This window comes from Neodiprion pinetum, chromosome 7 (assembly GCF_021155775.2).
Source record: "Neodiprion pinetum isolate iyNeoPine1 chromosome 7, iyNeoPine1.2, whole genome shotgun sequence".
NCBI lineage: Eukaryota > Metazoa > Arthropoda > Insecta > Hymenoptera > Diprionidae > Neodiprion > Neodiprion pinetum.
In genome coordinates this window covers 5795326-5812952 of record NC_060238.1, presented here as the reverse complement: position 1 = coordinate 5812952, position 17627 = coordinate 5795326, and the positions used below count along the sequence as shown (strand labels likewise).

The window sequence follows — 17627 nt, the reverse complement described above, 5'->3', positions numbered from 1 at the left end:
GTGTATATTTTTTAAATGTTTCAAAAGAGTGTGCACGGTTCAATTTCCCGAAACTGATTTCTCACATTCATTTTTTCGCTGCGACGTAAATTCAAACCCGATTCGATTAATAAAAAACTAGACTTCACTCATCTGATGTTTTGCAAACACGTTTTAATTCTACGTGAAAAAATCTGTAAATTATACCCCGTTTTATGGTTAATAATTTTTTATCGTTTACATGTACACATAATTGGCATTCTCGAATTCATCGAGTCAAGATTAATACGTCTTCGTCGTCTCCAGTTTCAAACAACTTTATTATACTTTTCGAAATCCAAACATCGTTTCAGTTGAATACAAGCGCATTACAGTTCATTAATGAGAAAACTCGTGAGAATATTTCCATACTCACAAAAAAGCAATAATAATAATAATAATAATCAATTCCGTAATCGCATGTCATATTTTCTCCAAATTCCTAAATCCTCCGAAAAAAACCATAACAAGAACATATCGCAATCTACACTCAGATGCGACGTTGAAGACATTCCAGTTTTTAGAAACTGATATCCCAAAATAAGACTGTAACAGTTTGAAGAAGAATTACTATTTGACATTCCCCCCCCCCCCCCCCCCCCCCCCTCCCCACGTACCGGATTTAATTTATTGATTTGCACCAGAACTTGTACTTGTGTACGATTGATAATTCATGTAGAGTACAAAAAAAAACCCAATAATAAAAGTCAGCTTCTCTAGATAAATGCAATTTGTTCCGATTTTATGAAAATCGTTCAACTCTTTAAAAAATTAATCCCAAAGTAAGAAGTTCTTTTCGGTATTATTCAGTCAGAAGTCTTCGGAGGCTGGAGGTTTCAATCTTTAGTGTAAGTTTAGATACACTGAGAAAAATTTCATTTGTGTAGTAACTAGAAAAGTTCATTAATACGGGTATCGTTAAAAAAACTGTTTGAATATTATTGGAATTACGAAAAACGAGGTACGCGTAAACATTTTGCGCTATTGTCGATCCTTTTTTGGTAATTGCAACCCAAAATCAGTTTGTTTGGTTTGCTCTACTTTTTTTAGTTAAACAAGACTTTAACGTCAATTTATTCTTGCACACTCGTTAAATTTTCGCAACAGTTGCAAGAAAATATAGCAACAGTGATCGTAACGAGACAGAATAGTAACGGATACTAGACTTTCTGGTGACAGCTAGAAAACTAATTTTCACTTTGCACCTAGAACTATATTTTTCGATTATGGTAAAAAATGAAAATAGTTGCAGACTGAGCGATAATCGGAACTAAAAATTTCTCTCAGTGTATATTATATAGAGTTTCTAGCGCTTGAACGGAATATTGAAGACTGGCTAGCCAAGGACTGGCTTGGTGATTAGCAAAACAAGTTTGTGGTTTAGATACATACGTGCATTGAAGCAAAAATTTGAAAAAACCAAATAAAAAGTGAAAAAACAGCCAGTGTGAACAATTTCGGAGCTTGCTACAATCAGTTATCAATACAAACTGCTTATTTCGCTGCTGATGCTTAAAATTACATTTTCGCTCCATCGTCGTTGATTATACGTTACGAGTTTGCATGGTCAGAGACCTGCCAAAAGAGAATGTGGAAAATTCCAGAAAGATCGAGACTTGCACGATTGTAACTGCGGCAAGTAACTTTCACCAGAACTAACATTTTTGGCCTGTATTTTACTCAGCTTTATACCTATAAATGTATATAAGTATATACGCGAGTAACTCGCATACTTCCGCCTATCTAGAGGCCGTTTAAAAAAAAAAAAACTTCATTCATATGTAACCGAGTTACGTAACGCGTATTATAAATACGAATACATAAGTGTAGATGCATGAATACCTGCACTCAAGCATGAGATCAACGCTCCCAACCGTTTTAAACAAGAAATTTTTCTCTAACGATAAAATACGAAGTTCAATTCACTTGTTCATTTTATGAATTGCTTTTTTTTTTCCTTCATCGTCCTCGGGTAGAATTCATTATTTAATTTTTTTTATTCACATGACTCTACTTAATTTAACAAGTTTTTAAATTACGCGTCTGGTTCTAGAAAGCTGAATTGACGCGCTAATTTTTGTTAGCAAATTCAACTACCATGATTCGGTATATATGCAGTTTAAAAATAAAACTTGAATCTTCGTGATATTATGTGCAAATTAAATCAGTGAGAAATCAATCCGGTCGCACTGATTTCCATCAGTCTCTATAAAGTGATGAACTAACGATTTTCAACGGTCAGAAGGATAGTAGTGATATATTATATAAAATTTGAAATTCGTGAATTCAGTGTATATATTTAACAACTTGTCACATCTGGGAGAAACATAATAACAAATTCTTATTTAAAAAAAAAAGAAAAAAAAAAAAAAAGACAAATACAAATTACTTCTTAGTCATGTTCACAGTGCGATTCCAGCCTTTTTTGCATCAGCCTGAAACTTGACTCTGTATCGGTTGTCGGGATCGAATTTCTTGGCCAGTTTGTCCCAAATTTCAGGACGCTGTAAAACGGAAAAAAGAAATTAGAACCAACAAAATACACATATTATATTTATGCATGGATAGAAGAAGAAGGACGATTATCCGAGAACGTAATCTGAACATTTTGTAATATCTTTTTAACAGCTTCGTGTTACGATAATACGTAATTAAGGGGGTATTCTAGTGTAGAGGCATGAATTTGAGGTGTTTTTTGAAGTGCTATAAACAAAAAACAAAAAATATTTTTACCATCCATTTTTTTATCAGGCGTTTATTATTATTTCACGATTACAAAAAAAAAAAAAAAAAACAAGTCAAAAAATACAAAATTGAAAGTGCTATGAGTTGTTGAAGTGGGGGGTACAAAAAAAATGGCGCGCCAATGTTGTCACGATTGCAAGCATTTTCAAAATCAGAAAAAAAAAAAATAAAAAGATTATTAATCTACATAAATGCAGCTATCGTACTAACTAAAAAAAAGTCGAAAAAAAATTTTTTTTTGCCAAATTACGGCTGTCCGAAAAAATAATACGTTTTTTTTGACTTTTTTGGACGTTTCTGAATTTTTTAAAAATAGTAAAAATTATTATTTCGTTATAATAATAGTTCGTGCGATAGAGACATGTATTGAGAAGATTCTCACCAAATTTCAAGTAAATCGGTTCAATAGAACTTGAGAAATCATGTCAACCGTTTTGAAAAATGTAGTTTTGAGAAAAACGCGTTTAAAGTTTCGAGTAAAATTCGTTCCAGCCGAGCCAGTATTGAAAACGTGTCACTAAAATAGCTATATCTCTGAAAATAATTGAAATTTTGACTTGTCCTTTTAAGGACACATTCTTGAAAGGTTAAGCTTTGAAAATATAAAAAAAAAAAAAATCGATTTTTTCAAATTTCTACACTAGAATACCCCCTTAAATGAAGTTGAAATTATTAGCGAACGGAAAAAGAACTGCAGAAGTAGCTTAAACGTGAAACCAACAAATGGGATTTCACGTGCACTTTATGACTTTATGCGAAGACCAATTGTCAAGTTAAACAAGGATTTCTATCGCAGGTTAAATTTCTCTTGGACGAATCGGAATAATTTGAATATTATCGTTAGCCACGAGGCTACGGATTTGGTTCGAATGTCCGATTAATATCAAGGGCGATCGGTGAGTGGCGACGTGAACTCACCTCGTTCACCAAGAACCGGATAACCTTCTCCGAGCCAGCTTTCTGGCGATCGTTACAACTTTTGCAGTCATTTTCCAGGGCGTCAGGCAGCAAGTCTGTGAAAAAGCGAAAGTTTTCGTAATTAGAATACCTGAACACTCGTTTTCTTCGGGTTGTAAAATAATCAGCGGCAATAATTTGAAAATATACAATTTCACTCACTCTTTAACTCCTTGCCGTCTGGTGTACAATTACCGACTTCCAAAAGGCAATTAACATAGTTCTGAAGCAGTCGTGTGCTTTTCAAAATTTGGTCCAAGTCGATGTTATCATACTTTGTGGTGTAGCCTGCAGGCTTTGCAGTAACGGCGCAAGCCACGACGACCAATAGAAAAATGGCAACCTAGATTTTACAATTTTCATAAATTTATTCATTTTCTCCTCGGTAATTACCTCACTTTACAACGAATAAATTTTCTCAAATTGAAGGGGATTCGGTAAAAAAGACAAGACAGTAAAGGCAGCTCAAAGTCGAATCCACTCGTTGAAACATTATATTATACAAAATGTGAGAGTATTTCTAACCCACCAAAATACTTGTAACCCTGCAGCTGAATTACTTTCGAAAGGGTACGAAATTTCGATTAAATTTGTAGTTTCAAGAAAAACTGAAACACTGTATTGATGAGATTTTGGTCCAAAAGCTTGCAAAGGATTTTCCTCTCGCCGTTTTTCTGACGTATTATTGTCACGTGATTCAGAACGTGAATATAATTTACCAATAAACGTAATCCTTGTTCAAACAACGAAATTACATTGAAATATTTTTTATCCTCTGGGATTTCAAAGTGCTAGAAATAATTCGCGAATGTTCGAAAGCAATCGTAACGCGATTCTAATCGAGCAATTGACATTCAGGGGTGAATTCGAAACACCGCAAGAATTTGTATAGAAATTTTTTAACCCGTCTAACTAATGAATAATTAATTCTATGCTGCAAACCTCTATTTACCTTCATGGTTACAGATGCGATGCGGTCCAGACGGAACGGCTAACTGATGCTGAGAGAGCTGTGTGTCCGAGATTTTATACCCGACGAGCATCCAGAGTCCGAATTCCCCGAACTCTTGGCCATTCTTCATGTGTTTGACCAACTCTTTCATGACACATACCTTGTTTACTATAGCTTTTAGCATACTAATGAGACAATGAAGGTGTACGTACAATCGTCGTGTTGTTTTTCTACGCATGATGTTAGACGCATCAAAAAACAGTGGATGGAATTACGGATTGCACAGTCATCGACATCCTGATAATCAATACATGATACACGCACTGAGAGAAATTTTTAATTACGTTTACCGCTCGGTACTTAACTATTTACATTTTTTACCACAATCGAAAAATATAGTTCTAGGTAGAAAATGAAAATTAGTTTTCTAGCTGTTACCGGAAACTCTAGTATCCGTTACTATTCTTTCTCATTACGATCACTGATGCTATATTTTCTTGCAACCGTTGCGAAAATTTAACGCTCGTGCAAGAATAAATTGACGTTAAAGCCTTGTTTAACTAAAAAAGTAGAGTAAACCTCACAAACCGATTTTGCATCGCCATAACCAAAAAATGATCGACAATAGCGCAAAATGTTTACGCGTACCTCGTTTTTCGTAAATCCAACAATATTCAAACAGTTTTTTCAACGACGCCTGTTTTACCGAATTCTTCCGGTTACTGTAACAAACGAAATTTTTCTCAGCGTGCATAATTCGGTTGCTATACTTTGTCGAACACAAAATTTCATTCTCGTTTCATTTTTCACTTATGTCGTTACCGCGAATTATACCATATTAAACAAATATGTATACCTACGTCTGATAATAATTTTACGGTGTTCTTATTTAAACAACGCTGAGTGAAAAATATCGTCAATTTATTTCTCTACCGTTATGCATTGCAATTATTTACCAACAATATCACTGGTCTTTTCACTTAGTCATCGCTGAATCAAAATCCCAATTATACGACCTATGGAATTTCTACACTGGATTGAGGAATGGCTTTAACATTTGCCACGTGCAGCGAGGATTGAGTATATGACCATTAGTGGCAAAATGCTTCTATTCCATCTTTTTACCACGTATCTGTGTATCAAGTCGAGGTGAGTCTAGGAGGAAGTATCAATCAATTTCACGCCTGGCAGATTTTTTATTTAAAGATCTATGTGATTTCTTAGATTTGTTGTTGTCGTTGAAACACGTCCAACTAGCCACCCGAGACGACTATGTTACGATTTTCTCACGAGATATTCATTACTCATAGTCTTCAGGTGTCAATCTATTGAAGAAATTCATTATGCGTGTATAAAAATGGACAATAACAAGGAATTGATTAACCGTCGTTTACGATTCGTGGTAAAAAGATACATTAACTTACACTACTCTGGGTTATAAATTATTCTAAATCCTTCAAAGATCTTGCACATACCTACAGAAATTCAGGCTTATATTTTCACGAACTTACTAAGTATACAAAATATGCTAATCGCGTTATCTGGGCAAGGTGAACTAGATTCTCCACACCTTTGAAGTGTTATCGGTTACGGATCAAGATCAAAAGATGACCATCGCTTAATTCACTCACATCTCAACCTAACGTTCACAAATTGATAGAAGAAAAAATAAAAACATAGCCGACTTTTATTTCTTTCAACAAGATAATCCCTGCAAAATTCTTCTCGAATAACAAATTGAAAGATTGTCGATTTTTTATTTCATACAAGCGACAAACGACTTGTAAATCGATTGTAACAGGTCACGATGATATTCACAACTCGAGAAGATCTTCTTCATGAATAAAAATTAACTGCGCTGATGTTTCGTGATAAATCATGGTTATTGCATACTTCGCAAAAACGTTGCAGAAGAGTGATAAATGCTTTCGGTATATGATATATTGCCGATTCGTCAAGACCAACGTTTGATAGATCAAGCATCTATAGCTAGTCTACTTCAACCTAGACCTTGAAATAAACCGAATACTAGAAATAGCGACTAAGCCTATCCTTAAAAAATAACGATTTATTCATTTACTTGAACTTATGACACGCATATCAATTGACTGAATATTTTTTTTTTTTTTATTTTGAATTTAAAAAAAAAAAATGCGTACTCAAAATACAGAAGAAGATCCTTAGAGACTTATCCTTAAATTAATCCTAGCTTCGGGCCATATGCGCCTGCGTAATATATCTATTAGCATTTAGATTTCTTTGGTGAATTCCAGTTTGCGTCCGAGCAAAAACGTGAGTTAAACGTCACTGCACTAAACGATCGAGCGCTGGAACATTGCGTAATAAGTTTTGAAAATTCAACCCGACGATTATCTGACCAAAGAACGTTTACGTCAATCCATGCTTCTTATATTCTATGGGTAATTCCCTTACTCATCGCACACCTACGGGATTACAGATAAATAGAAAACAATATAAATTAATTATTACAACCGAGTGGCTAATGTTCAAAACCCGTCACATTTCACATCGTAAACGTAAGTAATAAGGTGTCGTATGTTTGAAGATAAAGTGACCACACTATCGATATTTTCTTTCGCTTATGCAACTGGTTTTGTGTACACGTACTTATTATCTAATTCCAAAACAAACTTTGTACCAGAAACGTTTCTCATCCGAATATTTACTTACGATGTCTGCAATAATACTGATCAAACTTTTCTCCAATGTTATTCATCGTCTTCCAACGATTTAATTGCCAAAAAATCCCGAATGGGTTATTGGATGCTTAAGCAGTAATGCGAATTAAACATTGCATATGCATTTCGAATTCGCAAATGATTTGGTCAATTTTATCACGGACTTTCCCAATTGACAAGGTATTTAATAACCGAGCGTCGAGTTGATTGAACGCAAAATCTCTAAGCAAACAAAAAATTATCTGACCAAAGTTAAAAAAGTTGTGACTCGAGTCCGTCGAATCGAATGTATTATAATTAAGTAAAAAAATTTCCTCTATTTCTACGAATTTCAAATTCGAAAAAGCTCGGATTTATTCATAATTAATATATAGCAATACGATTTTCATCAATTATTATTTCTTTTAATGTTTGTTAGTAAAATTGAAACATCGGTTGATACCAATAACATTTTATATACAGAATTTGAAACATGGTACTGTAAGATTATTAAACAATCATTTCAAATAACGTATAAAAAAATCCATCCGCAAACCAAAATTAGCCCTGCGAAGTTATCGAAATTAAAACAAACTTTACTACGTTAGCGCATTAAAAAACAAAAAAACAAAAAAACAAAAAAAAAAAAAAAGAAAACCAAACTTTGTACTCTAATCTTTCGAAAGTTGTTTGTAAACGAACTTTCTTCCTGTCGTGATTTTTATTTTTTACGATATTATTGAGATAAATTATAATATTAAAACTCGACTCATTCAATTTCAGTTTCACTTTTAAAACGTTGATTTTAACTTGTTTCAATTAATTGCAAATTAATTTTTCTACTGGTAGGCACTCTTGACTAAAAAAATTAAGATCAAAAGTGACCTCACTTATGGCCGGTCCCTTTTTCACATGCTATATAGAATTCAATGGATTAAAGCCAACGAAATAAGTTATAAGTTTGCTGATCATTTTTCACTGTAAAGTTTAAAAGAATCTTTGATCACATGTATATGAGACTTAAACACACACAGAGTGAATTCCTAACGACTTCATGGTTCGTACGTAATCTGCTAAAATTCAGTATAAATTTTATTTGTCTAAAACCAATGATTACAGTTTTTGTGCCAATATTACCTGGCCATATTCGATGCTAACAATAATATATCCATTAGTGAAATCGTGCCGGTTTTAATCGAATATTATACATCAACTATTTTTCATACGATATAACAACTTGATCTGCAAACACCGGGATGTATCAAAGTGTAAAAAAAAAATTCAATGTAAAAGTCTTTCCATAAACAGGTTGACCCTCTCTGGAGTTAATAAAAGTTATAATTATTACAACTTGAGGAATATTTGTTGTCTGGTGGAGCCAATCACCGGACGATGATCTGCAGAAAAAACGGAGCCAAACTATTGCCCACGGAACATTTGTCTTTTTTTAGTTTATTTATGTTTCGTCGGTTTATGTAATAACCTGAATTCAAACCGGATGGCCTGACGTACTTCTATCTACACACACACGCTGCAACGATCATATACGAGTACGTTTTGTTGTAAACTTCTTCTTGCGGTCATACGTTGCGATATTGCAGGAAATAAGCTACACCGTTTGTCGTATTCAAATGCCTGAGAACGAGCAGTAAAATAATTCAATTGCAAAACTCTGGCAGAAAAGTTTCCTGGAAACGTGATAAATGAATTCGACAAAAATAACCAATCAATGAATTCAATCAGGGAACTATCGCATTCATTATACAAGAAGGACAAAACACTGCAACATAATATTATTTAGTGACCTATTTTCAAAAGTTGTTTCACCTACACGTTCTCCTCAATATTTTCATAAATTCAATATTTTTAAGGCTGCAGGTCGAGACTTATCCCTTCTATAAGACTAAATTTTTCCGACGCTGGATAATGTCCGCGGAAATTTACACGTCTTCCGTTTCGTGTCAAGGGTATATAACAACGACGAGTACCTTATACGATGAGAATTTTTTCCGCTCGACGTGAAAAGGTTTCATTACAAGGATGACTACATAATGTTTTCGCAGTTAATGAAATCAATTCGATGAAAAAATATGAGTACATTCAATTGCTTTACATATTTTATAGTAAACATTTCTTGCGGAGTAAAAATATTCCAATATTGTCTCGATTCGAATTCGAATTTTTTCTAACTGTTAGTACCATCTTCTTCGTGAAAAAACATAGTCTGGTTCCATTTAAAATTTCGCACTTTTCCAAAATACAGTTGGAAATCGTTGAAAATAAAATAAATGAAAACTTAATTATCCGTAAAGTTTTGTTCAGACAGTTGTATATTACCAGATTTTCATATCATTTTATTCAAGACGTGTCAAAACTAATATTCTCTCAATGCAGCAGAACTCTGGGAATCACGTCCAAAAGCATTCAACACCGCTCTCCCAAGACACCTGATCGCCAGATACACGTGACCACAGTGGACTCCCACTTTTTCGACCTCCTTCACTTTCTTCAGGCTTGTAATCATGCGAAACGTGTTGCGGTTTAAATCTTAACACTCTTATTTTCGTTGCAATAAGTACTAAAAAGGCCATAATTTCTATCACTACGCATACCTAGTAGCATTCTGAGGCAAGTCTGTTGTCAGGTGGCAAAAAATTGCTGTCAGGGAAGATTTTGTATTGAGTCCTTAGAAATACTTCCCACTGGGTTTGCTCAAATTATTGCTACTGAAGGCAATTCTGCTAAGGATATATCAAAAAGAGAAAGGAGTCGTTGACTTTATACCAAATGTGCATCGGCGAAAGAATTTTCTACTCGATTCAAATAAATCACATCATCAGATTCGCAAAAAAGGTGAATGAAATAACTCATCGAATGAACAAGTGAAACCCTATAATTTATTTGAATTAAAGAAAAAAATGTCTTTCACATTTTATCGTCATGTTTGGTACAGGTCAACAATTTTATTTTCTTTCCTCTCTAGGTACCTTTCAAACGCAATTTATAATGCAGTAAAATAGACCATTTAGTAAAATGTAAACCAAACTACACGCCACAACTCAGCTAAAGTAGTGAAATATGATCTCCAACTTTAGCAGAAAGTATGACGTCCGTCAGGTATTGTGATATGGATGCTTTGAGAAAAATTCTGAGGAATCGAGCATGAATCATCGAGCGAATCTGACGTACGAAATTTTTCGTAACGTAAATTTGCTGGATGAATATTAATGTCTGGCAATGGGTCGACTTACACAAATGTTTGAGTGTGCGCCTCACCGTGTAGTGTTAATTTTTTAATATGGATGGAAATAAATAAAAAATCAAACGCCCTGCAGATTCGCTGCATTTTAATATGCAATAAAAATATGTCTATAATATCAACGCACACAGAGGAAAAGGAATACTTGAACCAAAAAATAGATTTCGCTGGAGTCCATTCACTTAATCTAGTATCCCTTATTTGTTCCAAATACGATGACTTCAGTTCAACAATTTCGATTTAGTTAGTTCGTCAAAATGATTTAGTCAAAGCGAATTCCTTGACTCAGCAAAGCCCTTTCTAGTCACGATCGAGTAAAGTATTGATTCGAGTGAACCTTTCGACGTGTTACCGGGATTGAGTCAACTAAATATCATTTCATTTGAAGTTTATGTGTTATTCCTCTAAGTCGTATGTTCGTTGACAGAAACAATTAGGTATTTTAAATAAAATAAGTACGTGAATCTGGCCAATAAAAAATTTACATCGATCGAATGCCATAAGCAGAGAATATATTCATCGTAAACATCAGTATATCAGTACTATAAACGGCCAATAGGTAGTGAACTCTCTCGCTATGAAAGTAGCGTCAGAGATAGTTACAAAACCGGGTAATTTGTTGCTAACTCGGATACGTTCAACGTAATGTAAAGTTTTCATCGAACGTACTACGAACGAATGTACCAGTTATTGCCACGTTTAAATTACAAATTATAAATTGACAACGCAAATTCTGAATTTTCCAACGACTTAAACCAATTGGTAGATAGTTAGATAGTACAAAATGATTTTGGTAATTTTAGAACTAAGGATGAAATAGATATAACCATAACAAATCAATAATTAGGACAGGAGCAATAACTATTACACTTACCTTAATACCTAGTTTCGCGTCATCGAATTTGACATTGACTACCAATAAACAAAAACTGTTAACACATGTTCAATTTATACTTCTATGTATACAGCAACAAGTTTTCCGGCTTTACCCATTAAACTCGGGTGAATCCCACCAAATTTTGAGTGGATTCACGAACACCCCTGATTGCAAAACAAAGTAAAAACGAAAAGTACCACCAAACCAATGCAGTCAGGTTGGCGCTACTGCAGCGCTACTATTGTTCAAAATTTAAATTATTTACAGGCCAAAGGTCCGAAGTCCCATAATTTTTCAAACTGACTCTGCAGCGAAACAACTTTTTTCCTTCAGACACAATTATCATCGGGATATAATTCTGAAAAATAGTTAGGTTCGTATAGCAAAAGCTCATTGAAATATGTTAAAATAAATTACGAAATCGTTGAAAAGGTCGGAGGAAACTGTTTAACCTCATTCAGTCGATAATATTCCCGGTAAAAAGTTGACAAACTTAGTTGAACCAATCAGGAAGCACCTCTTATACACAGTAAACCTTTTTCCGTCATCGGTGATGTGTTACGCAATAAGAGCCGAGCCAAGCCGACCCTGCCCGAGCACCGAATTCAGAATCTCAGATAGGTAAACAAAACTTATAGGTTATGTTCGACCGTTTGACTTCCCGATCACTGGCAACCTATACACGATCCACAGGTTGCATACGCATGTTTAACGCAAGCTCACAACTTTTCAGGTATAGACAAGTTATGTTATATTATTTTAGGATTTTTATTACTCCATTTTCGTGAAAATAAATGCCAAACACAATCAAATCAAATAATGTAACAACAGTTATCAAACGTCACATTGAAACTACATATTACACTAACAGCAATCAATATTAAGTTTACACTCCTGTCATTTTATATAATTTTTTTTTTTTAATCGTTTACTCCAATCGTATTTACAATTTTCAGTTTCAACCTATATAAAGAAATTATTAGATAATTATTACATCTATTACATATAAAAATGTACCCTAGTATTAAGTAGGAAACTCGATAAGGCTGTACTTAAAAATTTGTTGCCTATTGTCGATAAATTATAATTACACATTGAAATTCATTCACCTATTTCCTCTTTTTTTTTCCATATGTTTATATCAGGTTTACGCCATGTTTGAGGAATGATTTGAAGTCTAAAACTAGAGGATTGAAGAAAACAAATAAAGCGCAATGGAACTCTGCAAATTTATTAAAAAAGAACCAGAGATCGATAACTGCTACGAAATTAAAACCGAGACCTATGAAAGTTTTGAATCCTACTTGACGTTTGATTACATGTCGTGCGGTATAAAAATTGAATGTAAAGAAGAATTTCCAAATGTGCAAGACAGCAGCCAAAATCTGCAGAACACTGCTCATTCTCCCAATCTCAAGTTTTCCATTCCAGCTATCCCCCTTGAACATTCACATAATCAAGAAGTATTGAAAAATGTAGATTCTCAAACCTGTAATTCGACATCTTCGGCCGAACTTCATTCAAAAACAAGCAAAGAAGTGAGTATAACACATAAATATGAAATGCCTTATTTTCAACATTCAGTCGCAGTGGCTTAAAAATCTTTCCGGTCTTTTTGGTATTAGTTGAAACAACGTTAATAACTTTTTATAGTATATATCTGAAGTGAGCATTTTTTAGGAGTCAATTTCTTTAAAGCCGATGGAAAGTAACTGACAATCAGAGATATAGAGAGGTTAAAAAAAAACTATATAATTTGCATGCTGTAGCTTAATTATAATACTGACTTACGAGTCAATTATGAACTGCTTTTTAATGTCAGTTCGTCTGAGTAAGCAAAAGCGATTAGAATTCTTGTATGTATTACGTATTTTTCACAAATCTAACGTAACGGGCACATTCATCTATATTTGCAAAAAACAATTCAGAGTTATTGACGCTATAATAATATGGGATTAATTAGTACCATTACTGTAACGACATATATTTAAAAAACAATGTTTTCTCACAATTTTTGGACTGTCCGAAATTTATTAATCCGTAATGAAGTATTACTTGCTAATATTTTGAAAACCCAGCTCTTTTAAAACCATTCTAAAATTGCCAAGTAATGCTTTTTTTTTTAAATGTTTCGTTACTAACTTCAAGCTCGCGCATAATCATGCAAAAAATAGTTTTTGCTCAATCCTGTTAGCTATAATAGTAAGATATTAGAGTAGGCATTTTTTTCGATTATTTGTTTGACCTTTGATATTTCATGAGAAAAACATTAAGCATCGAGATATGAGTAGTTTCACTTAAACTCCTTATGATGAGACGAAAAAAAAAATCTTCATACCTCTGATGTAATATTCTGATTAAGAAGTATGATACAACTGTAATTTTAAAAAGTATGGTGAAATTTTACTGAAAGCCATTACTAATTGCTAAAAGAGATATTGAATATGAATTGATTTGAAGATGCATCCTAATTTTGATATTCGAAATGTATTAACAAATTGGTGGGCATTTCAGCTGAATCTACATTTGAAGACAGAATCTGTAGAACTTGAAACTTTGAATGAAAAAACACTCAAGCAATCGCCCAAATATGATCGATACGCATTACCGTGGGATTTTGTGGATGTTCGGCACGCACATGATAACGAGAATCTTAAAAATGCTCCAAAAGTGCCAACGAAACGTGCAAAATCACCAGCCCTCGTTCGATCCGAACTTTATGAAGGTAAGATGAACAAATCGCCAAAGTGTAACGAACGAAACAGAGAAAATCTCACTTGCAAAATCTGCGACAGACCATTTCAATACATGTCACTGTTGACTCAACACATCCAAACTCACAATAAGTCCAATTATCACGAATGTGATACATGTGGAAAGAAATTCAAATTGAAACAATGTTTACAAAAACATTTACGATCGCATGAATCGAAAACATACTCTTATGACGAATGCCACAGAACATACAAAAGGAAATCAACCCTGAGGCAGCATATTAAAACACATAGTCTGGATAGCCTTGACAATTGGTTGATTAGACAGACTAAACTTACTGAGAACACACAGTTAACATCAAAGAATCATAAAGAAGATGAGAAAAAATCTACAATAGATAAAGAATCAGCCAAATCTTCAAATGGGGGAAGGGTGGATACCAAAGAACCAAAAAAAACTTACGTGTGTGACATTTGTGGTGAACGGTTTAAAAAAAAATCAAGTTTAGCAGTCCACATTGAATTTTTACATATTGAAATCCTTAAGGAACATGACGAGAAGCTTAAGCCTTCATCTTCTAAATCAAACATAAAAAGACCATATCCATGCAGCATTTGCGGCAAAAGATTTACGCAAACGTCGCATGTGGGAAGGCATAAAAAGGCAAGTCATTCCGGTAGTAAACCTCATACCTGCAAATTGTGTAATGAAGGGTTCTCTACAACGTCAAGCCTAAAACGACACATGTTGAATAAACACAATGACACATCAACGAAAGGAACAAACCATCGAAATATTCAAGGTAACAAATTACTAGAGGTTAAAAATTTTACCTGCAAAATTTGTGACAAGTCTTTTATATGTGCCAGTGATTTGCGTCGCCATTGCGCAATTCACGATGCCCGGAAACCGTATGAGTGCGACATTTGTAAGAAACAATTTCGAATTAAATCCTACTTATATGCACACATATTAACGCATGACAATTGGAGACCGTATCCATGTCACAGTTGCCCAAAACTATACAGACGTAAATCGAGTCTCCAGAGACACGTTCAAATTAATCATTCGGTTAAAACAAAATACAACTGCAGCGATTGTTGGAAGTCTTACAAACACTTAGTGTCTTATCGCTCTCACATGAAGAAATGTCATGGAGTTCAGCCTTCCAAAATCTGACTTATGTCTGTGATTAAAGAGATTGAATTTTACAATATTATATACTTGTTAAAATGTTATTGTTATATTACGCATTTCAATTATTTTACTGGCGATTCTATTCGTTCGATGTTGAATGTTTCCGTTCAAGTTTATATTGTTAAATTCACTTTATTCAGATACTGTATTGTGCTGAAGAATTTTGTTCAAACAAGAACACAGGTTAATTGATTTATACGAATAGATACATACGTTTTTCTCTGAAGTACGAGTATTAATTACGTACGAATTTTTACAATCATCTGAGATTCACTGCCAAATATATAGACTTGTATTCAACGCATTACGATCATTTTATAAATAATCAATGAACCAATGATGCACCAAAGCATTTATTTTTTACATCAAATTGTTACTATAATAATGTTAGATGATCAAGGCGATCTATATATCATTTTATTATGAAAAATTACATATGAATAAATATTTTCATACACTATCTACTGAATTTACGTGTTACGAGATTTAGGAATAATAAAAATTAATTAACTATACACGTTTGTAACCGAAATAAAATATAAATAATTTGCAATAGAAGTCCACACAAATTTCTAAGATCCACAACTTACGTTTCATTCATGTGAATTATTGCGGGATAGGAATCACTAACATTAACCGTTCAGGATCTAGCATGATTGCTTGCGTAGCAATAATAGCTTCAACACTCAAGCTTTCAAATTTTCAAGCGAAAATGCAAATATAAAATAACATGAAAGTCGTTGATTGTTGAGACTGACTTCAACAGGGAAAATAATAAAACCAGGTAGATCATTCTTTTGCGTAACTGTTTTATTTCGAAAAGGAAGATGAGCAAAAAAAAAATGATCATGCATGTTCAATTCTACATTAATCAAAACTTTTAAAATTGGCCAAATCCATCCAAGGCTAAATTTGATGCAGCCTGTAAAATGAAACACAAAGTGTGCTTGATATATCACACACATAAACGTCACCTACATTCAATAAATTCTATTTTTGAACTAGGTAACAAATAAAAAAAAATCATAGCATCCAGGCGTGCTGGTGGTTGCGCGTGTCGCTCGGAGAAATAGTTTAATACTAATTAACTACATTTCTACTATCTACAACGGTCGGAAACTGAACCACTATTACACGGTGACAAGTAAAACATATGATAAAAATGAAGGTTCCTAAATTTTATTTCCAAAATTATAGCAAAATCTCTAATGACACTCTTCATTTCGTCGCGACTTTGTTCAAAGTACAAAATTTAAAAAACGTGTTTCAGAACTTCGAAACAGACCAGTTTCTTTAACAGAAACTTTACAAAACTATAGTGGTGTTGCCGGCCGTCTAGAGGTTAACAGCTGCAAGGTTTACATTCTTGAAGTTTCAGCTACTTATAAATTTCACTACTAACAATAACTCACTGTCTTTACTCGTGGTTCAAATACCGATCCGACAGCAGTGTTTCATAAAATGTTGAAATCACAGTTCTGCAAAAAAAAAAAATAAAGAGCGGGTTCAAGAATAATCGAATTTTCAGACTTGATTGCATTATTACTGTAATGATATCAGATAGCAAATAGTAAAAATCACGGCATTCATAGATTTTGGTGGTAAAGTGTATCATCATATTAAATTCTGATGGCTTTGACGTCGCAACAATAAGGAAATTATATTTCCCTCAAACAAAAAGACTAATTTGAATTTCAATCGTAGGAACTTACTCATATTAAATGATGTTCCTTCTGCTTAGCCAGTGATCCAACGAAATTAACTAATGACGAATGTTGATATGAAACTGTGCATCTTGTACAGCCTGCAATTAAAAAAATAACAGGTTTTACACAGGTTGCATGTTAGTGTCACGGGTACTTAATAATTTCAAAAATCAGATAGCAAATAGTAAAAATCACGGCATTCATAGATCTTGGTGATATAGAGTGTCATCATGTAAATTGTGGTTGCGGTATTGCGTGAAAATTGAAGACAAGAAATATTAAATTCTTTCCAATCCAAAAACTATTTTCTATTTCCATCATAGTTACTTACTTTCATTCATGATGTTCTTCCTGAGTCAGTAATCCAACAAACTTAGGCAACACCCATATGAAAAAGTTTGGCCCGCAAAGCCTGCAATTCAGAAACAATGAGACTTAAACAAGTTGCACAATACAATTTCATCAATGTCTAGAAATGGTAGAAATCAGATAGCAAATAGAAAAAATCACGGCATTCATAGAT

General features: G+C 33.7%; 2 protein-coding genes across 3 annotated transcripts; one reads left to right on the top strand and one right to left on the bottom strand.

The window, feature by feature from the left end:
• Nucleotides 1–2295: 2295 nt before the first annotated feature.
• LOC124223445 (allergen Tha p 1-like) lies at nt 2296–4829 on the bottom strand. The gene is made up of 4 exons (XM_046635425.2): nt 4673–4829; nt 3883–4063; nt 3682–3776; nt 2296–2522 (listed from the first exon to the last, which is right to left on the bottom strand). Exons 1-4 carry the CDS (start codon nt 4676–4678, stop codon nt 2421–2423), a joined length of 384 nt encoding a protein of 127 aa, XP_046491381.1. The 5' UTR covers nt 4679–4829; the 3' UTR covers nt 2296–2420.
• A 2049-nt stretch (nt 4830–6878) lies between these two features.
• On the top strand, nt 6879–15943 carry LOC124223429 (zinc finger protein 25-like). 2 transcript variants are annotated; one of them, XM_069137886.1, is made up of 4 exons: nt 6879–7551; nt 9745–11859; nt 12632–13024; nt 14001–15943. In XM_069137886.1, exons 3-4 carry the CDS (start codon nt 12701–12703, stop codon nt 15378–15380), a joined length of 1704 nt encoding a protein of 567 aa, XP_068993987.1. In that variant the 5' UTR covers nt 6879–7551; nt 9745–11859; nt 12632–12700; the 3' UTR covers nt 15381–15943. The 2 variants fall into 2 exon arrangements, with proteins under 2 accessions (XP_068993987.1, XP_046491351.1); XM_046635395.2 differs by lacking the exons at nt 6879–7551; nt 9745–11859 and adding an exon at nt 11868–12219.
• Nucleotides 15944–17627: the final 1684 nt, after the last annotated feature.

Coding starts and splice junctions, on each gene's coding strand:
- LOC124223429 (XM_069137886.1), top strand. CDS start 12,701: ATGGAACTCTGCAAATTTATTAAAAAAGAACCAGAGATCGATAACTGC. Junction 13,025..14,000: donor ATTCAAAAACAAGCAAAGAA/GTGAGTATAACA, acceptor TGGGCATTTCAG/CTGAATCTACATTTGAAGAC.
- LOC124223445 (XM_046635425.2), bottom strand. Junction 3,777..3,882: donor AGACGGCAAGGAGTTAAAGA/GTGAGTGAAATT, acceptor GCTTTTTCACAG/ACTTGCTGCCTGACGCCCTG. Junction 2,523..3,681: donor TCCGGTTCTTGGTGAACGAG/GTGAGTTCACGT, acceptor TCCGTTTTACAG/CGTCCTGAAATTTGGGACAA.